Raw genomic sequence first — 21,351 nt, forward strand, 5'->3', positions numbered from 1 at the left:
GATGCAGAAAACACCTGGGTTTACACAATTTCTCTTTCAGTCAGAATTAAGGCTTGGCCAGAGCCTAAACTCTAATTGGAAGAGAACTCCCTGACATCTTCTTATTAAAGAAATAAACCACAACTCTTAACAACAAAATTACAATTAAACATTTCAAAAAGAAATCAAACTCCTCTAGCAACTCATTTTCTCTAAAATTCATCTTTAGAGTAAGATACTTTGAACATGGCAAGACACTGCAGTGCTTCTATGATAACAACTCAGGAAAACCATAACATAAAATTTTTTTTCTGAGAATGAAGCTCAAATAATTTTCTGGAATTCTGCAAAATATTCAAAACCATAAGATATCAAAGTGTCAGGTCACAAAAGACCTGCCAAAATAAAAGAGAGAATTAATAAAAGGAAAATAAAGAAACATTAAGTTCACAACTTAGCTGATTATCTTCATACATTTGATTCAAGGACATATCTGGAGGCTTTCCAAAACTTACTTAAAGTATTGAAAGATTTCAAATTAAACAATGAAACAGAAAACAAAATCATTCTGTAATATAGAATTCATACAATCTTATTACAGTGTTTTTAAAATTAAATACAGAAACTAAATTTAAATTTTAAAATCCAACTCAAAATCTATTGATTTATATTGACAATATTGCAAATACTTATAAACTGGCTTCTCTAAAACCATTAACTATAGGAAAATTAAAACTCAATGTTGACATTTAAATAAATGTCCACTCATATCTGACCAATAACAAATCACTAAATATAGGTGATATATATTCAAATAAAATACAAAATACCTTATTATACCTTCAATTATTAAAATACCTAATACTATTAAAATACCTTTACCATTCTTAAAGTTTCAGCTATTTTTTTAACAAAAATGCAAAAACAAACACCTTTAGTTTAACATACAAGAACTGAAAATAAAACTGACTCTCGTCCTGTTCCCTTGTTCTGTTTGTTCTCCACAGTATAGATAAAAAGCAGCTCTTGGCCTCTCTCCATCCCCCATTCCCCTCCCGTCTGCAGCACTGGGTCTGTGCAGGCACAGGGGGAGCAGCGGGGGTGCTGCTGGAGCCTCTGGAGCAGGGTGGCTGTGCCTCCCCCCCCCTCTCTCGGTGAGCCTGGGCTGGTGACTTCACGCTGCTGTGCCTGGGTTTGCTCTGTCCGGCTCTGTCCGGGCAGCTGCCTGCAATTGCTTCAAAGTTGTTAATTTTTTCACCTTTGACTTAAAAAGCATAAATTTCTCTCCCCATTAGAATCTGCCAGTTCTAATGTGGACAACTCAGGTTTCCCTGAAACAGGGCATTCATCTCCTCCCCCAGCATTTCTAACAGCTGGAGACAGGTCTGTCTGTGTCTTTTCACAATTCTCGCTTTTCTGCGTCCCGGCCATTGCCGCAGGTTGCCCCTCCCTGGACATCCCTTGCAGCTAAATGCACCGAATCCGCGCTTTTTTCCTGTTTTTGTCCCGGTCAGTGTGAAGGCTGCTGCTCCCTTCCCCCCTTTGGGCTGAGAGCCGCCCGCATGGTCCTGTCCTTCTGCGTCCCGGTCCCTGCAGGTTGCCTCTCCCTGGACATCCCTGCGGCACCGAGCCCGCATTTTTCGTGGTCCCGTCCCCCTCCCCTCTGTCCCCCAGGCCCGGGGAGTCGCCTGCAGCGCCCTCCCGCCTTCTGGGGTCAGGGTTTCTGAAGGGGTGAAATAGCAAAAATGTATGTCCTGCAACTCACTTGGAAATATTTCTAACTTAATTTTTTCCCTGGCCTTGCTGATGGCAAGGCCCTTGCTGAACCACCTGCTGCTGGCAAGGCAGTCATAAACATCCCTCCCCCAGCTCATAGCTAGGTGAGAATCCTTCCCCAGTCTCTGAGGAACTTTAATTGCTTTCTCCGCCTGCTGATAGCAAGGCAGCCGTAAACCTCCCACCCCCTGCTCATGGCTAGGTGGGAATCCTATGATGTGTCTGATTCTGAACCATCTTACCCAAAAGCAATCCGTCCAAAATCGATTCGGAGGTTCCTGAAACCGACCAGCAGTGCACAGGAGCGAGGCTTCCCGGGACACCTCCTCTCCGACTCGCGTCTGGAACTCGGCTTTTCTTGGCAGAGGGCCAGAAATCTCCTCCAAAGTCCTTTTCAACAGCGTGCCTCTTCTGAAGTTCTGTCTTTTGGGGGTCTGTACCTGCCTTTGCAGGCTACAAGGATCCACCAGGGTCCATGCCAAATGTCTCTGCCTGGGGGGGTCTCCTCCATCTCAGTGTGTCTTCTTGAGCTTGCCCTTCTGGGGGTCCGCACCCACCTTTGTGGGCTGTGGTGCATCCAGAGACGTCAGATGTCACTGCCCAGCCAGGGGGATGCCAGATGTCAATGCTCAGCCAGGGACGCCAGGTGTCCCAGTCTGGGGCTCCTCTTCTGCCCCGAGATCACCCCAGAGGGACACGAAGGTGGTTCAAAACCTGGTTTTCCCCGAAGCTGCCGAAGAGAGACTGCCGGAGACGGTTTTCTCTTTTTCCAAGGACAGTTTATTATTTCTTATCTCTGGGACATTTTGCCTGGCCAGCAGCGGTCTGCTCAGCCTGGCATCCATGGTGGAATCTGCCTGGTCAAGGCAGGGCTTATCTTATATAGTTAGTACTACGTATTACATGTTTACAAAATTTTACCAATACAATACAATTTTATTAAATGGTCCAGCCCTGACCCCAACCAATCCAAGAGGCCAACGTGTCACCCAACATGGATGACATGGAGAAGAAGGAGGAAAAGGTGTCCACCCCCCAAATTCTCCATCTTGGCCACGTGTCCCTTATCATAAACATTCAAGAAAACCTATTTATCTACGTTCTAACATTCTAATTTACACTCTACTCATCATTATGTTCTGTGTCTCTTCTCTCAATGTGGGCAGGTTCTCCCAAGGAGCCAAATCCAGCCCCTGCAGCTCCTGCGCAGCACTCAGGGGTCTCTGAGGGGTCTGCCAGGGGGGTTTTTGCACCCCCAAAGGAGCCAGGAAAAAACCCTGGACTCCCACAAACTCCACCCTGGACTATTAAATTCAACCTTTAAGCACCCGGGATGGGATGGGATGGGGTGGGATGGAGCCAAACTGGCTGCAGGCACCAGCCCTGAGGCCCAGCTCTGCCACTCACCCTCCTGTGCTGGCTGGAACTGCTCCACCTCTTCAGTCTTCTGTGCTGGGGCAGCTCCAGGGCTCTCTTCCTCCTCCGTCACCCAGGCCATCCTGGGCACTCTCGGGGGTCTCTGCTCCATGTCAGTGACTGGATTGATGGCTTCTTGCAGGAGAGATGCCTCGGAAAAGCTCCCAGTCAGCAAGTCCTGCAGCTGTGCCTGGAGGGCACCTGCAAGAGAGAAGCCTCAGGAAGGCTACAGGATAGCAGGTCCGTGTGAAACAGTTAACGAGAGACTGCACATGCCTAGAGAAGAAATGTGAAAAGGGCACCACGATGAAGATGTTCAGCCTTCATCAAGGGACCACTGAGGAACTCAGACATGGAGCCTTCCTCAGTGCCAGCACCTGAGCACTGCGACTGCGCTTCATGAATATTAATGAAAATAGAGAGTTTTAAGAAATAATTTGCATAATTACACCTTTTCCAAGGAAAATTATGAATGTGCATAAAGTATAACCACATATTGTAGTCTCTGTGTGCCTGGTTGTGCACTGTTAGGAGGAGTGATCGCTGTGTACCTGGAGCAGTGAATAAAGCAAACACCCACTTCTTTGACTTTGTCTCACAAATTTCTCTTGGCCCAGTGTGGGGTGATTCTACAGGGAACACGTCTCGGCTGGTGACCATCCTAAACCCAAGGGTACAGACAAGGAATGTGTGGGCCAGGTCAGGAATGCTGCTCTGACCCCTGGGGTCTGGTGAGCACTGATATCAGCAGGAGTGGCAGAGTCCCAGCCCAAGGAGACCTGAGCCCCGTCAGCGCTGGTACCCGGCTCCTGCCCCAGAGACCTGTGCCCAAGGAATTTCTGTGCCTGAGGGAGCCAAAGCCCATGTGCACTGGGGGCACCATCACAGGGATCCCTGCAGCTCTGACCCCTGCCCATCCACTCTGTCACCAGCACAAAGAATCACCAAAAGCCAAGGGGCTTCTGGCCATCTTCCCTTCCCCACTGCACACCTGGGCAGCTTGCTGAGCACAAGCACCCTTTTTCTCCTCTTCCCTGATGCCCTGCAGACCCTGGGCACCGAAGGAATGCACCTGGCACTCTGTCTATTCTAACACATCCTATATTTCTACACTAAAGTAAAACACAAAGAAGAAAAGAATAATCTTGAAGAAAGAGAAAATCCCTCATGGCTCAGGTGGCCCCCAGAGGCAGAGCCTCCCAGATCAACTCTCCACAGAAGTTCAGCAGCGCAGCCAGCCGAGGCCTTACAGACGAGGCCATGTCTCCCAGACCTGGCAGAACTGATCTCACAGCCTCTGAACTTGGAGATCGGAGGCTGCTCCTCTGCCCTGAGAACATATGAAGTTTGAATTGCCAGACTTTGGGCAGCAAGGCTGGTGTCATTTGCCATGGCTTCAAGGGCTGGAAGAGAGGAACAGAGCCATGGTCAGATCCCAGATGTGCAGGGACCCAAGGAGATCCCTGTGCCAGGGCCATCCCAGCCTGCTCTAGCAATGGCCAGGAGGGATCAGGGACCACTGGGATCAGCCCAAAGTTGCTGGCCATGAAACTCCCATGAGTACCTGAAATCTCTGTGTGCTCTGCCCACACCACCCCCATCCACATAGGGAACAGAGCCCTCTGCAGCCGGGGCAGGGACTGGGGATTGCAGCTCCTCCTGCCAGCCCCCACTGCCAGCCCGCTGCCCTCACTCACCTCTGCAGATCAGCTGCAGCTCCTCCTGCTGCCCCCGCAAGCTGAGCCCGGCAAGCCCTGGTAACACAGAGCCTGTCACGGCTCTGCCCAGTGGCACAGCTCCTTGCCCGCAGCGCTGCCAGCCCTGTGGCCACGCGCCCTCCTGGCCCAGCAGGGCTCAGCCCAGGTCCTTGCGGCACACTGCCGCCACAGGTCAGCAAATGCCGTAGTCTGGCCTCGAGGTCACCTGCAGGAGAGACACCTGGGAATAGCTGTGGGTCAGACAGGAACGAGTGCGCTGTGTGGGGGCTCCTGATGGCAGCGGTCTGTCCCGTCCTGTCCCGTCACGTGCACCGAGCACTGTGGCATGGCCATGTCACCGCCAACACTTGTGTCACTGCATGTCACAATGAGCCCTTGGGCACACTGTCCCATTCCATGCCATGGTGACCATGCTGCACCGCGTCACAAAGGGCCCTTGCACAGACTGCCAACTGCCTGGGGCTGCCCCAGCCCACCCAAAGTGGCCCAGGTGTGATGGAATGCCTTGCTCCAGGTGTCTCAGATGGCCCGACAGGATCCTCAGGAATGGCTCAAACCATCAGCAAACGCTGCCCTTTTCTGCAGGCTCAGGGAAGCAGAAGGAGCCTCCTGCAGAGGCAGCTGTGATGGGAAGGGCATGGGGCCTTGCACAGGAGCTGGCACAGCCTCCATGGGACACGTCCCACCTGGTGGCCATCCTAAACGCAGCGGTATGACACAGACAAGGAACGTGTGAGCTGGGGCACAAATGCTGCTCTGACCCCAGGGGCTGGGGAGCACTGACATCAGCAGGAGTGGCAGAGTCCCAGCTGAAGCAGCACTGCCACCCCCTGAGCCCTGGCAGTGCTGGTGCCCGGCTTCTGCCCCAGAGACCTGTGCCCTAGGGGGCTTCTGTACCAGAGGGAGCCAAAGCCAAGGTACAGTGGGGGCGGTGCTCCATCCTGAAGGGGCTGTTGGCAGGAGCAACTACAGCACATGCTGACAACACTTGGTATGTGTCAGATAATGTTGCTCCTTCCTGGAATGTTTTTTGTTCATGGAAGGGATTGGTAGTAATACAAAAACACCAGCACCTACTGAATTTCAAAGGACAAAGAGACTCCACAAGATGCTGCCATGTTTCCTTTTCTGTCTTTCTTGCATTTGGGAAAAAAAAGAGTTGGCCCAGCATCTGCTATTCAACACTCCAGTGGCTGTGTGTCTGCCTATGGCAGCTCACGTCCAAATGCTTTTCTTAAGCACCTCCTGCTCCTTCCTTTGTTCCAAGCCCATCCAGGATTTAGTTTGGAAGCTCATGCACGTGCCTTTAAGGTGCCTGCACAGAGGCTAGGCATGGCAGCTGAGGAGCAGGGCTCGTGTCCCTCTCACAATGGCACAGATGCCGCTGCCTTGGGACGCCTGCCTGTAGAAGGGGAGTCTGCTCTCAAACACAGCCATTGGAGTCAGTCGGGGGCACAGGCTGCAGCTGCAGCTGCCAAGGGCTGTTGTGAGGCTGGCAAGTCAAGAGCAAACCATTGTAGCCAATTCTGCTGAATCCTTTTGCCAAAGCACATGCAGTGGTGCCCACAGTATGCCCTTTTGACATTGCGGCCGGTGCGGATGCCTCGTGTGGCAGGTTTGGCGTTTGGGTGCTGCTGTTGCTGTGCTGGCTCTGGTGCTGTTTGTGTGGCACCCAGAGCTGCCAGGGTAGCAGCGACTGGGCAGCCCTGCTTGAGGAGATATGGCCACTCTCCCCATGGAGGCAGAAGCTCTGTAGGCCCAGAGCTCTGTGTCAGGGGGGCCTCGGTCTCAGCTCCGTGGCCGCCAGCTCTGCCTCTGCCCACTGCCCTGGCAGCCCCTAGTGACCGTACCCTGGCAGGGCCCCCTTGGCCTCCTTGCCCCCAGCCAGCCAGGCCTGGGACCCTCGGGAGTGTCCCCAGCTTCCTGCTGTGCCCAACCTTGAGTGTTCTGCCACAGCTGTGGCAGACTCTCTGGGGAAGCATCAGAGCAGCCAGGGGGCAGAAACAAGGTGGCTGCCTGGGGGCTGCTTATGGCTCCTGACACCCAATTGCTCAGGGCTTCCCACCAGCCCGGCCCCTCAGGGGCCTCCTGTCCCCTTGGAAGCTCCTGCCACCCACTCCCTCCCACCCACATGGCCCTTGTGCCTTCCCACAGCCTTGTCCCATCAGGGCCTCTGCAGCCCCTCATCCCTTGGTGGCCTCCCAGTACCCCATCCCCTCAGGGTCTCCCCCAACCCCACCAACCTGCCTGGCAGCGGCGCGGCCCCAGCACAGCTCTGCAGGAGCTGGATCGAGACTCACCTGGGAGCCCTCAGCAATCCAGGCAGCAGCACTCGGGCAGGAGGACACTGATGGTGCTTCCTGGCTGGGAGAGGCCCTGTGGCCATCTCCAGGCACCACTTTCACAGGGATCCCCGCAGCTCCAGCCCCTTCCCAGCCGCTTGGCCGGCAGCGTTAAGGCTGCAGCAGAACCACCAAAGGAAAAGGGGCTTCTGGCCATCTTCCCTTCCCCACTGCATGACTGGCTGCCTCCTGAGTGCAAGGAAAACTTTTCCCCTCTTGCTCTGTCCCCTCTTGACTCTGGTCACCAAAAGAAAGCTCCTGGGAGTCTGGGTATTAGAACACATTCTATATTTACATCCTACAAAGAACAAAAAAGAAGGAAAAAACAAATGTAAAGGAAAGAAGAATCCCCGCTGGCTCAGGTGGCTCCAGCTGGCAGAGAGCCTCTCCACTCAGCTCTCCTCAGAGCTCCAGCAGCAGAGCCAGCCACGGCCACATCCACAAGGCCATTTCCTACATGCCCTGTGGAATTGATGTTGCAGCTTCTGCAAGATGGAGCCCGAAGCTCTCTCTACTGCCCACAGGAGAAAGGCTGGCTCGGCCTCCTTGGGAACACGTCCTGGCTGGTGGCCATCCTAAACCCGCGGGTGTAATACAGACAAGGAACGTGTGGGCAGGGCACGAATGCTGCTCTGACCCCTGGGGTCTGGTGAGCACTGAAATCAGCAGGTGTGGCAGAGTCCCAGCCCAAGCAGACCTGCCACTCCCTGACCCCTGGCAATTCTGGTGCCCGGCTCCTGCCCCAGATACCTGTGCCCCAAGGGGCTTCTGTGCCAGTGGGGGCCAAAGCCCACATGCGCTGAGAGCTGTGCTCCTTCCTACAGGGGCTGTTGGCAGGAGTAATGGCAGCAACTACTGGCAACCCTTGTCTTCTGTCAAGAGGTCAAAGCTGTTGGTCCTGAAATATTTTTTTTTCTGTGGAAGGGATTAGCAATGGCACCAGAACATCATCAGCTGCCAAGTTTCACAGAACAATAAGATTGTACAGATGCACTGCTATTGGGAGATCAAAATTACGAGAGAGGGGGCAATTGAAAGATAGACTTTTAAAAGATGGTTTATTGCCTCATGGCATAAGTCTCACAGAAGGGTGAGACATTAAAAGTGTTATGTTTAATGTCATAAGATTAGAATCCATCTGATTCCCTGCTACAATGCCTTATTGTAGGTTTTTAGCCAATCACATACTTTTACAAAACTTGGTAACATCCTTTTACACTAATTAATAATTGTTTTACTTTTTGTGGCTTTGCGGCAATGCATCATTTTTAGCCAATTATATAACACTTCACAAACCTACATTGATACATCTTAAATTAATAGCTAACTTTATAACAGGTTTTATTCCTAAACTTTAAAATCTTTTACTCTTTTACTTGACATATTGTTTTGCTCATATAATGCATATCTCTGTCCCATCTCCGAGGGTCTCTTCAGGCTTGAAACCTCCCCAGAGAGGGCATGGAGGTGGTAAAAAGTCTGTTTCTCTCGGAGGCGCCGACAAAAAAGCAGCTCGAGACGACCTTGTGTTGTTTTGGGGCTGTTTATTTATCTTATCTTAAAAAAGTTTCTGCCAGCCCGGCACAGGTCCCCTCTGCAGGTCGACCATAGCAGAATGGTCTCCTGAGAGGGCTGAGCCAAGGTCTTTATACCCTAAACTACGTATACAATATTTACAAACTTTCCCCAATGCCATGTAACCTCTTTGCAATGTCCAGTTTTTCCCATCCAATCTGTGGTTCCCAGGGTGCAACTTCAGCATGGATGACATGAAGAAGAAGGAGGAAGAAGTCCACCACACCCAGGGTCCTCCATCTTGGCCACATGGCCCTTAATATAAACAATCTAAAAAACTACTTATACTACATTCTAACATTCTAATTTACACTCTACTCATCATTATTTTCTGTGTCTCTTCTCTCAATGTGGGCAGATTTTCCCAAGGAGCCAAATCCAGCCCCTGCAGCTCCCGGGCAGCACTCGGGGGTCTCTGAGGGGTCTGCCAGGGGGGTTTTTGCACCCCCAAAGGTGCCAGGGAAAAACCCTGGACTCCCACATCTCTCCATTTGTGTAAAACATAATTCCTCTTAAAATATGAACTTATATTTTTGTTTCATGTCTGCCTTATTTTCACTGTCCTAATTCTCCAAGCTCTCTCCAAGAGCTTAGGTCAAACACTGTATCCATCTCCATCACTGAGCCTGTATGCACAAGGCCCTGAGAGCTTTCTGTGCCTGCAATTCCCACATGCTGTCATGTTTCCTTGTGTTCCAATAAAAATATTAGCCCAATCTCTGATGTCCAATGCTCCAGTTGCTGTGTGTCTGGCAGTGGTTGCTCATGTCCAAACACAACTGGATGCCTGCTGAGCATGGTAGTGGAGAGCCACAAACAGGGAATTTCAACCAGAGCAATATACAAAGCTTCAAACAGTCTCTTGTCTATTTCCAATTGCAGATATCAGCAAACACATGCAGGAAAAGCCAAATTAATTCCAACATTCCCAGGAAACCAAGCAAGGATTGCACACAAGGCTTCTGGAAACACTTCCTAGATGAATTAAAGTCTCTCCCATGCAGGGCTGTAGTAGCTGAATTTCTGCACTGCTGCACAGTTCCAGGTAGAGTGGGAAGAAGTCCACAGTGTTCCTGCACAACCTGAAATATGAAGGAAGGCTTGGACCAAAGTCTTTTCTGGGCAGGATGATACTGAAATCCACTGCATTCTGGGGCCTGAAAATTAGTCAAGAAATCAGTGCTCCATAATATAAGGCACATGGGGCAGATATTTGTTTATTTGATGCTGGAGTGAGGGGCATTGCTCCACCACAAACTCACCCATCCATTCTTTGCACAGTACTAGCTTGTATACGTTTTTTACTTAATGTGCACTTTATTCTTTTCTAACCTTCATATTGCAACATATTTTCTAATGACATGATTATGTGAGCCCTTGTAGCACATACAGGGTTTCTGCAGGAGGTGGTCATCAGCCTGCTGTTGGTCATTTTGGATGGAGGCTCATAAATCTTCTTTGGGCTGAACTTTCCACTCCTGCTTCCTGGGCAAACTCTGTAGGATTGTCTGCTCAAATAGCCAGTGGTTAGCTTTTGCAATTAGCTTGTTCTGCTAAGTTTGCTGATTTTTGAAAAGTGCTTCATTCACATACCCTGTTACCACGTAACTACTTCTTCCTGCACAGCTACAGGTTTTATGTAGCTCAATTATCTCATTGCCTCGCACCAATCCAGCCCTTTCTTATATCCTTCGCAATTTCTTTTGCATCTATAGTCTTGTTGTGGTCTAAAAATATCTGTTTCAATCCTGTATCTCATTTTATTTTGCTCCCATTTGTGATACCTGGTGGTAGTTTTTTTATAATTCCATACAAAACACTGGCTCTTCATGCAGGTTTTCAGGACTGGTATTCCAGTTCCTAAAATTCCTACAAAAAGTTGTGTTAGCCAGTTCAGATTAGGTAGCCAAGATGTTTGAGTTTCCCACAAATGTTTACTCCAAGATGTAATGCCTTTGGTCACCTCAGGGAGCCCTTTTGCATGTTGCCAAATGTTATGGATGTCCTCTGCTATTTGCTGTGACTGAGCTATAGAAGTGAAAAAATTGCTATAAATTAGAATATAAACTCCTCCCATTTGGCTGTTATCTTTTCTAACACCGTGGGGTTTAGAAAGACTACTTCTTCTAGTGAGTTTATTTCAGTTCGTAGTCTTCTTCAGGCATCTGCTGTTGAGTTAGCAATCATTTCTATTTTGGCTGAGACACTTGAAATGGCTTTTGCAGTTGTGCAATTCCTAAATTTAGGAGGAATGCCCTAACATCATGGTGGACAGTTATTAAAACCTTGTATCCATTCTCTTTGATTTCCTTCACAGTCTTTTGAATGATGTCTGGGTGGATCTCATAATGACACACACATTGTTCAGTACCTAGGCATATATCTTGGGCATCAATGGTGTTGCTTTCACAAAGGAATTGTTTTAAGTTGACACAAGATTCTACATTTACAGTGTGCCATTTCTTGTCTACCATCTGGGCCCATGCTCTATGTTCAGAGCGGTGGAGTACAGTCTTTTCATGGTTTAATCCTAAAACAATAATAGGGTGAATTCTGTAAATGGTGCCATTATGTATAGTGAGTACAAAGGCAGTGCCCACATTAGTGACGGGGTCTTAAGTGAAATTTACCATATTCCACCAGAACTGCAGTTTCCTTTCCAAATTCGTGGCATGATCCCATATGGCTTTTCACATTTCAATTGGAAAAATGCCTTCACTTCGTCTCTTATGACCAAAGTGACTGTTGATTGCATCCACAACAGTGCCTGTATACAACTAAGAGCTAAAGACACGTTATCCTGGGCTACACCAAGTGTTTCCATTATTATTTTGTGGTCTTGATCTTCAGCTTCTCTCGAATTTGACAATACCTTTGAAACTTGGCATTGATTGGTTCCTAATGCTAACACAGATGATTGTAAAGGTTGCCTTATTTTTGTCAAATCACTAGTCACAGTGGCCAGTTTGTTCATTAATATTTCTGAATCAATTCCATTTAAGATTCTTAATCCTATACCTATTATTCCATCACATGTCTTCATGTTGTGTCTTTAAAGTGAGCCTATTACTTCAGGCTGTCCAACTCTCAAAGGGTGTTTTCAGAAAAGGGGAACAGGCTGGCTGAATTTTTGAAATAATGATCTGCATTAGCGGCTCAACACGTTTAGAGACTATTCTGGGATGCACAGCAATTGCTGTTGGCCCATATTCCTTATCACATATGGTCCAATTTAAAAAATCTTTGGTTCAGGCTTAAGGGGCATGGCTAGGGCTCGAGTGATCTGGATTTTTAGTGTCTGTGTTGGTAAGGTTGCATCATTCTTAGGTTTAAGACAAACTTGAGTTATATTGTAATAAAGTTTAAAAGCTTCGACTTCACACTCCTCTATTTTAAGCCCAAATACATGGTAGTCATTTAAGCATGTGTCACAACATTCCTTACCAATTCAGATGGATTTTATTCCTTTTTGGAATCCATCCTGGACAAACAGATATTTACAACCCCTGTAGCCATAGACATGATTATGATCGTCCAAGCCACAACTTTCCAGGTGATACTTGCTTGATTCTGGCTAGGAATACTTTCCTGGATTGTCACAAGCAAAACCAACATTTTCACCCACAATCTATTAATTTTCCCCCAGTAAACTTTAGCTTTAGCTCTTTATCACCCAGTGTTGCTTTCCTAGGGCCTTCTGGAGCCTTTTTCACTTGGTTATGGTGAATCCAGGCTCTCTGTTCTTTGATCTTGATTGCAGTAAAAGGGTGAGAAGCATCTGGAATGGTTCTTCCTGCTGTGGATCCAAAGTTTTCTCTGCAGGAGACTTAACATACACATAATCTCCAGGCTGTATGTCTGTACTGGTCCATCTAGTTCTCTGCTTTGGGTCCCAACCACATATTTTTGAATTTCTCTAAGCTATTTGTTTAGGGCCATCATGTATCTGCATAGAGTTGCTTACCCTAACTGTGTTGGTGTTCCCTCCTGTTCCCCATATGGTCTTCTATGTACCTAAAAAGGGCTGAACTTTTGTTCTTGGTTTAGTTGGAATTCACAGTAATGCCAAAGAAGAGCCTGGGGCCAGTGTAATTTTGCTTCTTGTCCTAGATTTATAATTTGTTGCTTGATCAAGTGGTTCATTTTTTCTATTTGACCACTTGACTGAGAGTGATAGGTGTGGCGTTCTTTATCTATGCCTAATTGGTGGCTAATTTGAAGTACAATTTTTGAAATTAAGTGTGGTCCTCTAAACTCCAAAGCAGTTGCTCCCTTTATCATAACATACACATCTGTTACAGGCATTAAAACTTTGTTTAACACAGAGTATGTTGCTCCTGTATCTACAAAAATTCTGTTTTCTTTACTTTGTCCATTAATTTGATTATAACCAGGAGTACATTAGGGAAAGACTAAAGCATGGCATTATGTAGTTCCCCATGGAACCAAATGTCCATTGTGACAGTTCAGAACCTCATGGAACCAAGAAGCCTTTGTGACATTGCAAGGCCTCAGGGAACCAAGGAGTGCAAAGGTCTCAAACATTCCTTGCAGGGTTCTGCCTTGGGGAAGGGGAACCTCCCTGGTGGCATCTTGGGCTGGCACACACTTGAGAAGTGTGTCTGCTTTCAGTGGGGAAATGTAGGAGTTTTAGATTGCTTCAAAATAACCAGGAAAACTCCTGTTTGCCTGAGCTCAGCCAGTTCTCCAACCAAAGCAGGCCCCAGGTGAGTGAGGACAGACAGAATGGGGTTGGGGAATGTGGAGCAAGGTTGTCCACACTGCGTCAGACCTCAAGGCACAGCTTCTCTAAGCTTCTCTCACCTCCTGAGGAGAGACCCTGGATCAGCATCAATCACAGAATACTGCAGTCACTACTCTGAAGAGAAGATTTATAAAATAAACCTTTAAAAATGGGAATGTGGTTTGTTTGGAAGCTCCTTGAAGCATTTCTCCATAAGTATTTTAGGAAACCTTTCCATGAACTGCACCAGACCAGAGAGAATTCAAGGCAGAGCCATTGTTTTTCAGGACTTGCTGATCCAAATAAGGCCTGTAGTGCATTTGGTGCTGAGCCCTTGAACCTCGGGGCCTGAGAGGAGATTGGACAAACCTTTCCAGGAGTCTAAGTCAGATGAAAAAGCCCAAAGGGTCTCAAAGTATGATTGGGTCCCACTGAGATCGATCCCCACCACAGGCTCCTCAAGGACTCCTTGACGGAGAGAATTGGAGCCCATGATTGCCAAAAAACCTCTCAGAGAGTCACAGAGGAAAGGAAAATCCAAAGAACCTTTGAAATCTTGAGTATCTCAAAGTATTAATGAGCCTCAGTGAGTGTCAACACAAAGCTCTCAAGGCACTCATAAAACTAGATAATTGTCCATGCAGGGTTCTGCATGAGTGCATAAACTACTAAAAGAGTTGGTGTCAAAAGGGAAACTCCAAGTACATTAAACAACTGAGTACCTTGAAATATTAATGAGCCCCACTGAATATCATTACTGACAAAGCCTCTCAAGGGACTAATTAAAGCAGATAATTGGAGGCCATGATTGCACAAAGTTCTCATAGACTCCAAGGCAAAAGCAAAACCCAAAGTCCTTTGAAAAACCTGCAGTCCCTGGGACCACAAAGGAGACCCAAGGGCCATTCCTGACCAAGGCTCCCCAGGGACTGGTCCCAGCAGATCCCTGAAGCCACTGGGATGTGGGGGGGGACACTGAGGGCAACACATGGGGTGACAGTGCCCAGCCTTGCTGGGGCTGTGCCAGTACCTCTGGACAAGGTGTCTCCTCCCAGCCCTTGGTGGCACAGACCCTGCTGTGCCCCAGTGAGCCAAGGCTTGGCTTCTCTTTGTCCCCACCTGTCATGTCTGCCTCCATTTCTCAGCTCTGAATGAGGCTTGGGGACAATTTCTCAGTTGTGTCCCTCAGTGGGATCCATTAAAACTTTAAGAAACTTTGGAGTTTGATTCTGACTTGAAATTATTGAAAGGTTTCTTCATCTCTCTCTCAGGGACTGATGTTAAGGGCCTCAGCACAAAGCCCAAGAGGGTCATTAAATTTCTTGTGCTGTGTCTGTGATGCTAAGCTGGGCTGCACTCCTGGCAGATAGGGAGATGCTGGAAACCAAGAAGAGCTTCCAAAGGACATTTCTTTTGCTGAGCAGCTGTTCTCAGAGCCCAGCAGCCACCCCAGGCACAGCAAGCACAGAGAGCTTCAATTAGTCAGGGCTGAGAAGATGCTCACAAGTGACTGGGGTAGAATCATTCCCAGCCCTTGACCCAGGAAGCCTCTGGCTGCAGGACAAGGCAGCTGCAGCTCCTGCAGTGATCTCCTAAAGCTGTAACATCCCAATGCCTACAGACTCTGTGAGTACATTCTCTGATTCTCTCTTGTGTAGAGCAGCCAGGGGTGCCCAGGGCTGTGCTGCAGAGCAGGGTCCTGCAGCCCAGGGTGCTGTGCTGGGGCAGGGACTCTGCTGCCAGCCAGGGACAGCTCTCAGCCAGCCCTGGGAGCTGCCCATAGCACTGAGGGACAAGGTCTAGGTGGAAGGAGATAGCTGGTAAGGATTGGAAGTGCTCTCCTTGTGTGGTGAGGATGCTGCATTGTACATGACTGCTACTCCCAGCATGACATTTAACTACAGAACATTTCCAATGAGATTATACAGGAAGCAAAGGAAGTCAGAGGCTGCAAAAATGGAAAAGTCTGCTTTTTTAATCTAGTGCCCTTGGTTGCCTGGATGGGAAATTTCGCTTTGATACTCCTTTCTCTCTTCAGGTTGAGAGAATTAAAAAAAAAAAAAAAAAAAATCTTTCAAGTCCAAATAAACATGAAAAATAACAAAATAAGCACAGGGCCCCTTACAGGCAGCATCAGTGTCTCTTTTCCAGCCTCCTCAGAGTTACTGTGACATTGCCATCAAAGCCTGCAGACGCAAGCCTTGAGCAGTGCCCTGTGTTGTCAGAGGTCTGCAGGGTACATCTGAGCCCCCAGGGCTGGGCTGGGCTCTGGAAGCAGCAGTAGGGCCCAGCCTGGGGCACAGGGAAGCAGCTGCTGGCAGGGACAGCTCCAGGCAGCAGAGCCCTAGGCAGGCAGTGGGGGGAAAGTGCCACTAAGCTGGGCTGGGATATTTAAAGTCTTCTCAAAACCAAATGATTGCTTTTCTTACAGATCCCCATGCCAAGACACTGCAAATGTCCAACAGCAGCTCCATCAGCCATTTTCTCCTGCTGGCACCAGCAGACACGAGGCAGCTGCAGCTCCTGCACTTCTGCCTCTTCCTGGGCATCTCCCTGGCTGCCCTCCTGGCCAACGGCCTCATCATCAGCGCCGTAGCCTGCAGCCACCACCTGCACACCCCCATGTTCTTCTTCCTGCTCAACCTGGCCCTCACTGACCTGGGCTGCATCTGCACCACTGTGCCCAAAGCCATGCACAATTCCCTCTGGGACACCAGGAATATCTCCTACTCAGGATGTGTGGCACAGGTGTTTTTCTTTGTCTTTTTTATAGGAACAGAGTATTTCCTCCTGACAATCATGTGCTACGACCGCTACGTGTCCATCTGCAAACCCCTGCACTACGGGACCCTCCTGGGCAGCAGAGCTTGTGCCCACATGGCAGCAGCTGCCTGGGCCAGTGGCTTTCTCTATTCACTGCTGCACACAGCCAATACATTTTCCCTGCCACTGTGTAAGGGCAATGTCCTGGGCCAGTTCTTCTGTGAAATCCCACACATCCTCAAGCTCTCCTGCTCCAAATCCTATCTCAGGGAACTTGGGTTTCTTGATGTTAGTGTCTGTTTATCATTTGGTTGTTTTCTGTTCATTGTTTTCTCCTATGTGCAGATCTTAAGAGCCGTGCTGAAGATCCCCTCTGAGCAGGGACGGCACAAAGCCTTTTCCACCTGCCTCCCTCACCTGTTCGTGGTCTCACTGTTCTTCAGCACTGCCACACTGGCCTACATGAAGACCCCCTCTGTCTCCTCCCCATCCCTGGATCTCGTGGTGTCAGTTCTGTATTCGGTGGTTCCTCCAGTCCTGAACCCCCTCATCTACAGCCTGAGGAACCAGGAGCTCAAGGCTGCAGTTTGGACACTGTTGAGTGGATGTTTTAGGAACATTAAACTGCTGGCTAATCTTGAAAATTACTTGCAATAAAAGTCATATTTGATAGTTCTCATTGGTTCAATTTTGGAATATCTTTTTCTTTGTTTTTCTTCTTTAATATTGTCCACCAAGAAAAACCTTTACGTATGCAATCTCTCATTTTATTTGTCTCCATCTTTGCTGTGGCCGCAGACTGTCTTGATGAGGGTCTATTCTCCTGGTTGGATTTAAATGAATTCAGGATCTCCCAGCAAAGTTTTCTCCAGAGATGACACTTTTGTTCCCTTCTCTGGAGCTGCAGCAGCAATGTCTGCGTGCAGAGCTGGGGCAGATCAGTGCTGGCACAGCAGCTGTGCCCAGCAGCAGCAACACTTGGTCTTGCCAGTGCTGTTCCCGTGCCACTGCCCCACTGCCCTCCTGCCCCTCGTGTTGCTGCAGGGCCTGAGTGCTCTCGGGGCTGGGCACAGCCCTGGGGGTGGCAGTGCCGGGGCTGCAGCAGGGACAGGCCATGGGCACTGCTGGGGCAGCGCTGATGCCTCAGGGCAGGGCCTGGGGGCTCCAGGCTCCTTGGCCAGGCTCTCTCCACAACACTTGGCCAGGCCAGTGCTGAGCAGAGAAAACCCCCATGAGCAGCCCCAGACTGTCTGTGGGCAGACTGGGGGCAAACAGCATGGCTGGTGCTCTGCAAGGTCCATGCAAAAGGGAGAGCCTGGCAAGGATCAGCAGAGCAGGGGCTGATCCATCTCCACTGTGCTGGACAGTCCAGGGCAGCATCCCAGAGCATCCTCATGCACCTGCCAACAACATCTCCCCTCTGCAGCCCTGGCCTCTCCCCCAGCTCACACAGGTGCTGCATCCTTGCAGGCACAGACACGGCAGCACTGGCTCAGGAGCCCCTGTTTGCACTGCACAGAGCAGTTGTCAGCACCCCCATGGTGCTGCTGTGGGGAGATGGAGCTGAGTGAGCACAAATGCCATCAGCCCCTGGGGCCAGCAAGAGCTGAGGGACACTAGGGAAACCACTCAGGTTTATTGTGGCCTCTACAGTCAGCCACAAAGTTTGTTCCCATGAGCTGTGAATTTCCTGTCCCACTGCAGACATGGTTGCTCAGAGCCAGGGCTGCCTGGCAGCCACACCCAACCTGCCCTGAGCATTTCCTTTGCTTCACCTTTTCCTTTTTTTCTCTTTGTGGTACCAATTTCTTCCTATTGCGTGACCCTGTCCCTCCCCTATGAAAAGCCCAATCCTGTTTGCCCTTTCTTCTCTGGCCCCACTCCCCATTTCAGTTCCTGAGCTGGAGCCAGGACAATGTCCCTTGGAAGGAGGATCATCCTACAAGTGCTTTAGGAATTGTCTGCAGGGTCCTGCAGTGCCTCGTGCTGCTCCCTTGCCACAGGCCAGGCGGGCATATCTGGGCTGCTGTGTCTGGGTGTGAGGATCCCTCTTCTGGGCAATGAGGAGGGGCTGGAGAGGCTCTGCAGGACTGACAGGATGGGCTTTGGAGCTGTGTGAAGAAGCTGAGGGACCTGGTCTGCTGGAGTTTCTGAAGAGGAGGCCCAGGGCTTATCCTGCAACTGCTCCGTGGATGGATTCAGAGAATGACAGAATCAGCCAGGCTGGAAAAGACCTTGGAAATCATCAAGTCCAACCTGTGCCCTGACACGACCTTGTCTCAATCAGCCTCCTCTTCTTCAAGATAAACAACCCCAGCTCCCTCAGCCACTCCTCACAGGACTTGTGTTCCAGACCTCTCACCAGCCTTGTTGCCCTTCTCTGGACATGCTCCAGCCCCTCCATGTCCTTCCTTAATTGGGGGCCTAGAACTGGACACAGCACTCTCAGTGATGAACAACCAGTGCTGAGTACAGGGGAAGAATCACTTCCCTGGTTCTGCTGGTCACATCATTCTTGATCCAGGCCAGGAGCCTTTGGCCTTCTTTGCCTCCTGGGCACACTGCTGGCTTATGTCCAGCCTGCTGTCCATCAGTGCCCCCAGGTCTCTTTCTGCCTGGTCACTGACCAGCCACTCTGTTCCCAGCCTGTAGCACTGCAGGGGTTGTTGTGGCCAAAGTACAGGGCCTGGCACTTGGCCTTGTTAAACTTCACCTTGTTGGATTAGGGCTCTGGAACCAGCCTGTCCAGGTCTCTGTTCAGAGCCCTCCTACCTAGCAGCAGATGAAATCTCCCAGCCAACCTGGTGTCTCCACGGTTCCATGAGGCCCTGCAGTGTCACAGTGGTCTCCATGATTCCATGAGGCTTCCCTGTGTCACAATGTCCCTGTGGTTCCCTGGGACTCCTTTGTGTCACAATGTTCCTTGGACCCTTGGGCCCCACGGTGTCACAATGGCACCTTGATCCCCCAAGGCCCTGCAGTGTCACAATGGATCCTTGGTTCCATGAGGTCTCACAGTGCAGCAATGCTATCCTTGGTCCCACAGTATCACAATGGCCTCTTTGTCCCAAGGGGCATCATGGTGTCAGACATGTTTCCTTCATTCCAGGAGTCCCTGAGGAGCAGCACTGTCCCCTTGGTTCCATGGGGCCCTGCAGTGTCACAATGGCCCCATCATTACATGAGGTCCTGCCCTGCCACAATGCTCTGCATGGTTCCACAAGGCCCTGCAGTGTCACAATTGCCCCTCGCTTCCCCATGGCCCTGAAGTGTTACAATCATCACAGAATCACCCAGGCTGGAAAAGACCTTGGAGAGCATCAAGTCCAACCTGTGACCCAACAGCACCTTGTCACCCAGACCATGGCACTCAGTGCCACATCTGGTCTATCCTGAAACATCTCCAGGTACAGTGACTCACCCAACGCTCTGGGCAGCCCATTCCAATGCCCAATCAGCCCCATCACTGACCACACCCACTGCCCTGACACTGAGGTCCACATCCCACTGAATACAACATTGACCACTCAACAGACCACACCTCACTGACCACACCTACTAATCACACCCCACTGACAACCACAAGGACCACTGCCCACTGGCGCCAAACACTGATCACACCTACTGACCACCCCACTGACCACACCCAATGGTCACCCCACTGACCACAATGCAATGACCACCCAAGTGATGACACCCCCACTGACCTCACCCACTGATCACACCCCCACTGATCACCTCCACTGCCCACAAAGACCACACCAAGTGACCATCCCTCACTGACCAAACCCACCAACCACACCCACTGCTCACACCCACTGACCACACCAATGACCACATCCCCTGATCACCCAACTGACAATCCTCACCTGTTACCTATTTGACCACATTCTATGACCACACTCACAAACCATCTCCGCTAACCACACCCCAATAACTGCAGCCCACTGAGCAAACCCACTGCCTACACACCACTGTCCACACCCTTTCCCAAAAACCAGTGACCACACCCCATTGACCACAACCACTGACTGCACCCACCCTTCACCCTAACTAACCACAACCAGTGACCACGCTGCTCTGACCACACCCACTATGAAGACACCAATGCCTACACCTCACTGACCATATCCACCAAATACCAACTGACCACACCGCCACTGACCATTCTGCCACTGACAACAAACACTGACCACCTCCTACTGATCAAACCCACTGACCATGCCACTGACCACCCCCACTGATCACAACTACTGACCACACCCAGTGAACACACCCATTGCAAGACACCAATGCCCACAGCCCACTGACCACACCCACTGGCCACACCCCAATGAATTTTCCCACTGACCACACCCACAGTCCACTCCTACTGACCACAATCCACTGGCCACCCAACTAACCACACAATGACTGACCACACCCATTGATCACATCCACTGACCACCCCAATGACCATGACCACTGACTGTACACACTGACCACACAACACTGACCACCCCCAGTAACCGCAAAAACTGGCCACATCCACTGACCACACCAACTCACCATATCCACTGACCATCTCAATGACCACACACACTGACCATGTCCACTGACCACCCTCACTGACTACACCTACTTCCAGGCCACCCAACTGTCCACTCCCACTGATGGTACCCACTGACCAAACACAATCACCACTCCACTGACCCAACCATATGGTCTTGAGAAATGACCACACCCACTGACCACAACCACTGACCATACCCTTGTCCCACACACCACTGTCCACCTCCCACTGACCACCCCCACTGACAACATCTTTTGATCACTCTGCCACTGACCACAACCACTGACTACCCTGCAGGCTACCCTTAATAACCACACCCTTTGACCACACCCCACTGATCACTGCCACTGACTGCACCCATTGACCACTACCCATGGCCACACCAACTGACTACCCAACTGACCACACCCAGTTACCAAGCCCCACCGACCTCCCAACTGACCACATCCACTGACCATAGCTACTGATCACATCCCACTGCCCACA

The 21,351-nt window shown here is 50.0% G+C and overlaps 1 protein-coding gene and 1 long non-coding RNA gene across 2 annotated transcripts in view; both read left to right on the forward strand.

Moving 5' to 3' along the window:
• The window catches only part of LOC306816205, a 62,676-nt gene that overhangs the window by 22,483 nt on the left and 18,842 nt on the right, over positions 1–21,351 (forward strand). The window lies entirely within an intron of this gene.
• LOC306816204 (olfactory receptor 14J1-like) lies at positions 16,005–16,970 on the forward strand (the record flags this gene model as incomplete). The annotated part of the gene is made up of 1 exon (XM_079332678.1): positions 16,005–16,970. One exon carries the CDS (start codon positions 16,005–16,007, stop codon positions 16,968–16,970), a length of 966 nt encoding a protein of 321 aa, XP_079188804.1.

Source organism: Erithacus rubecula (genome assembly GCF_903797595.1).
Source record: "Erithacus rubecula genome assembly, contig: scaffold_441_arrow_ctg1, whole genome shotgun sequence".
Taxonomy (NCBI): domain Eukaryota; kingdom Metazoa; phylum Chordata; class Aves; order Passeriformes; family Muscicapidae; genus Erithacus; species Erithacus rubecula.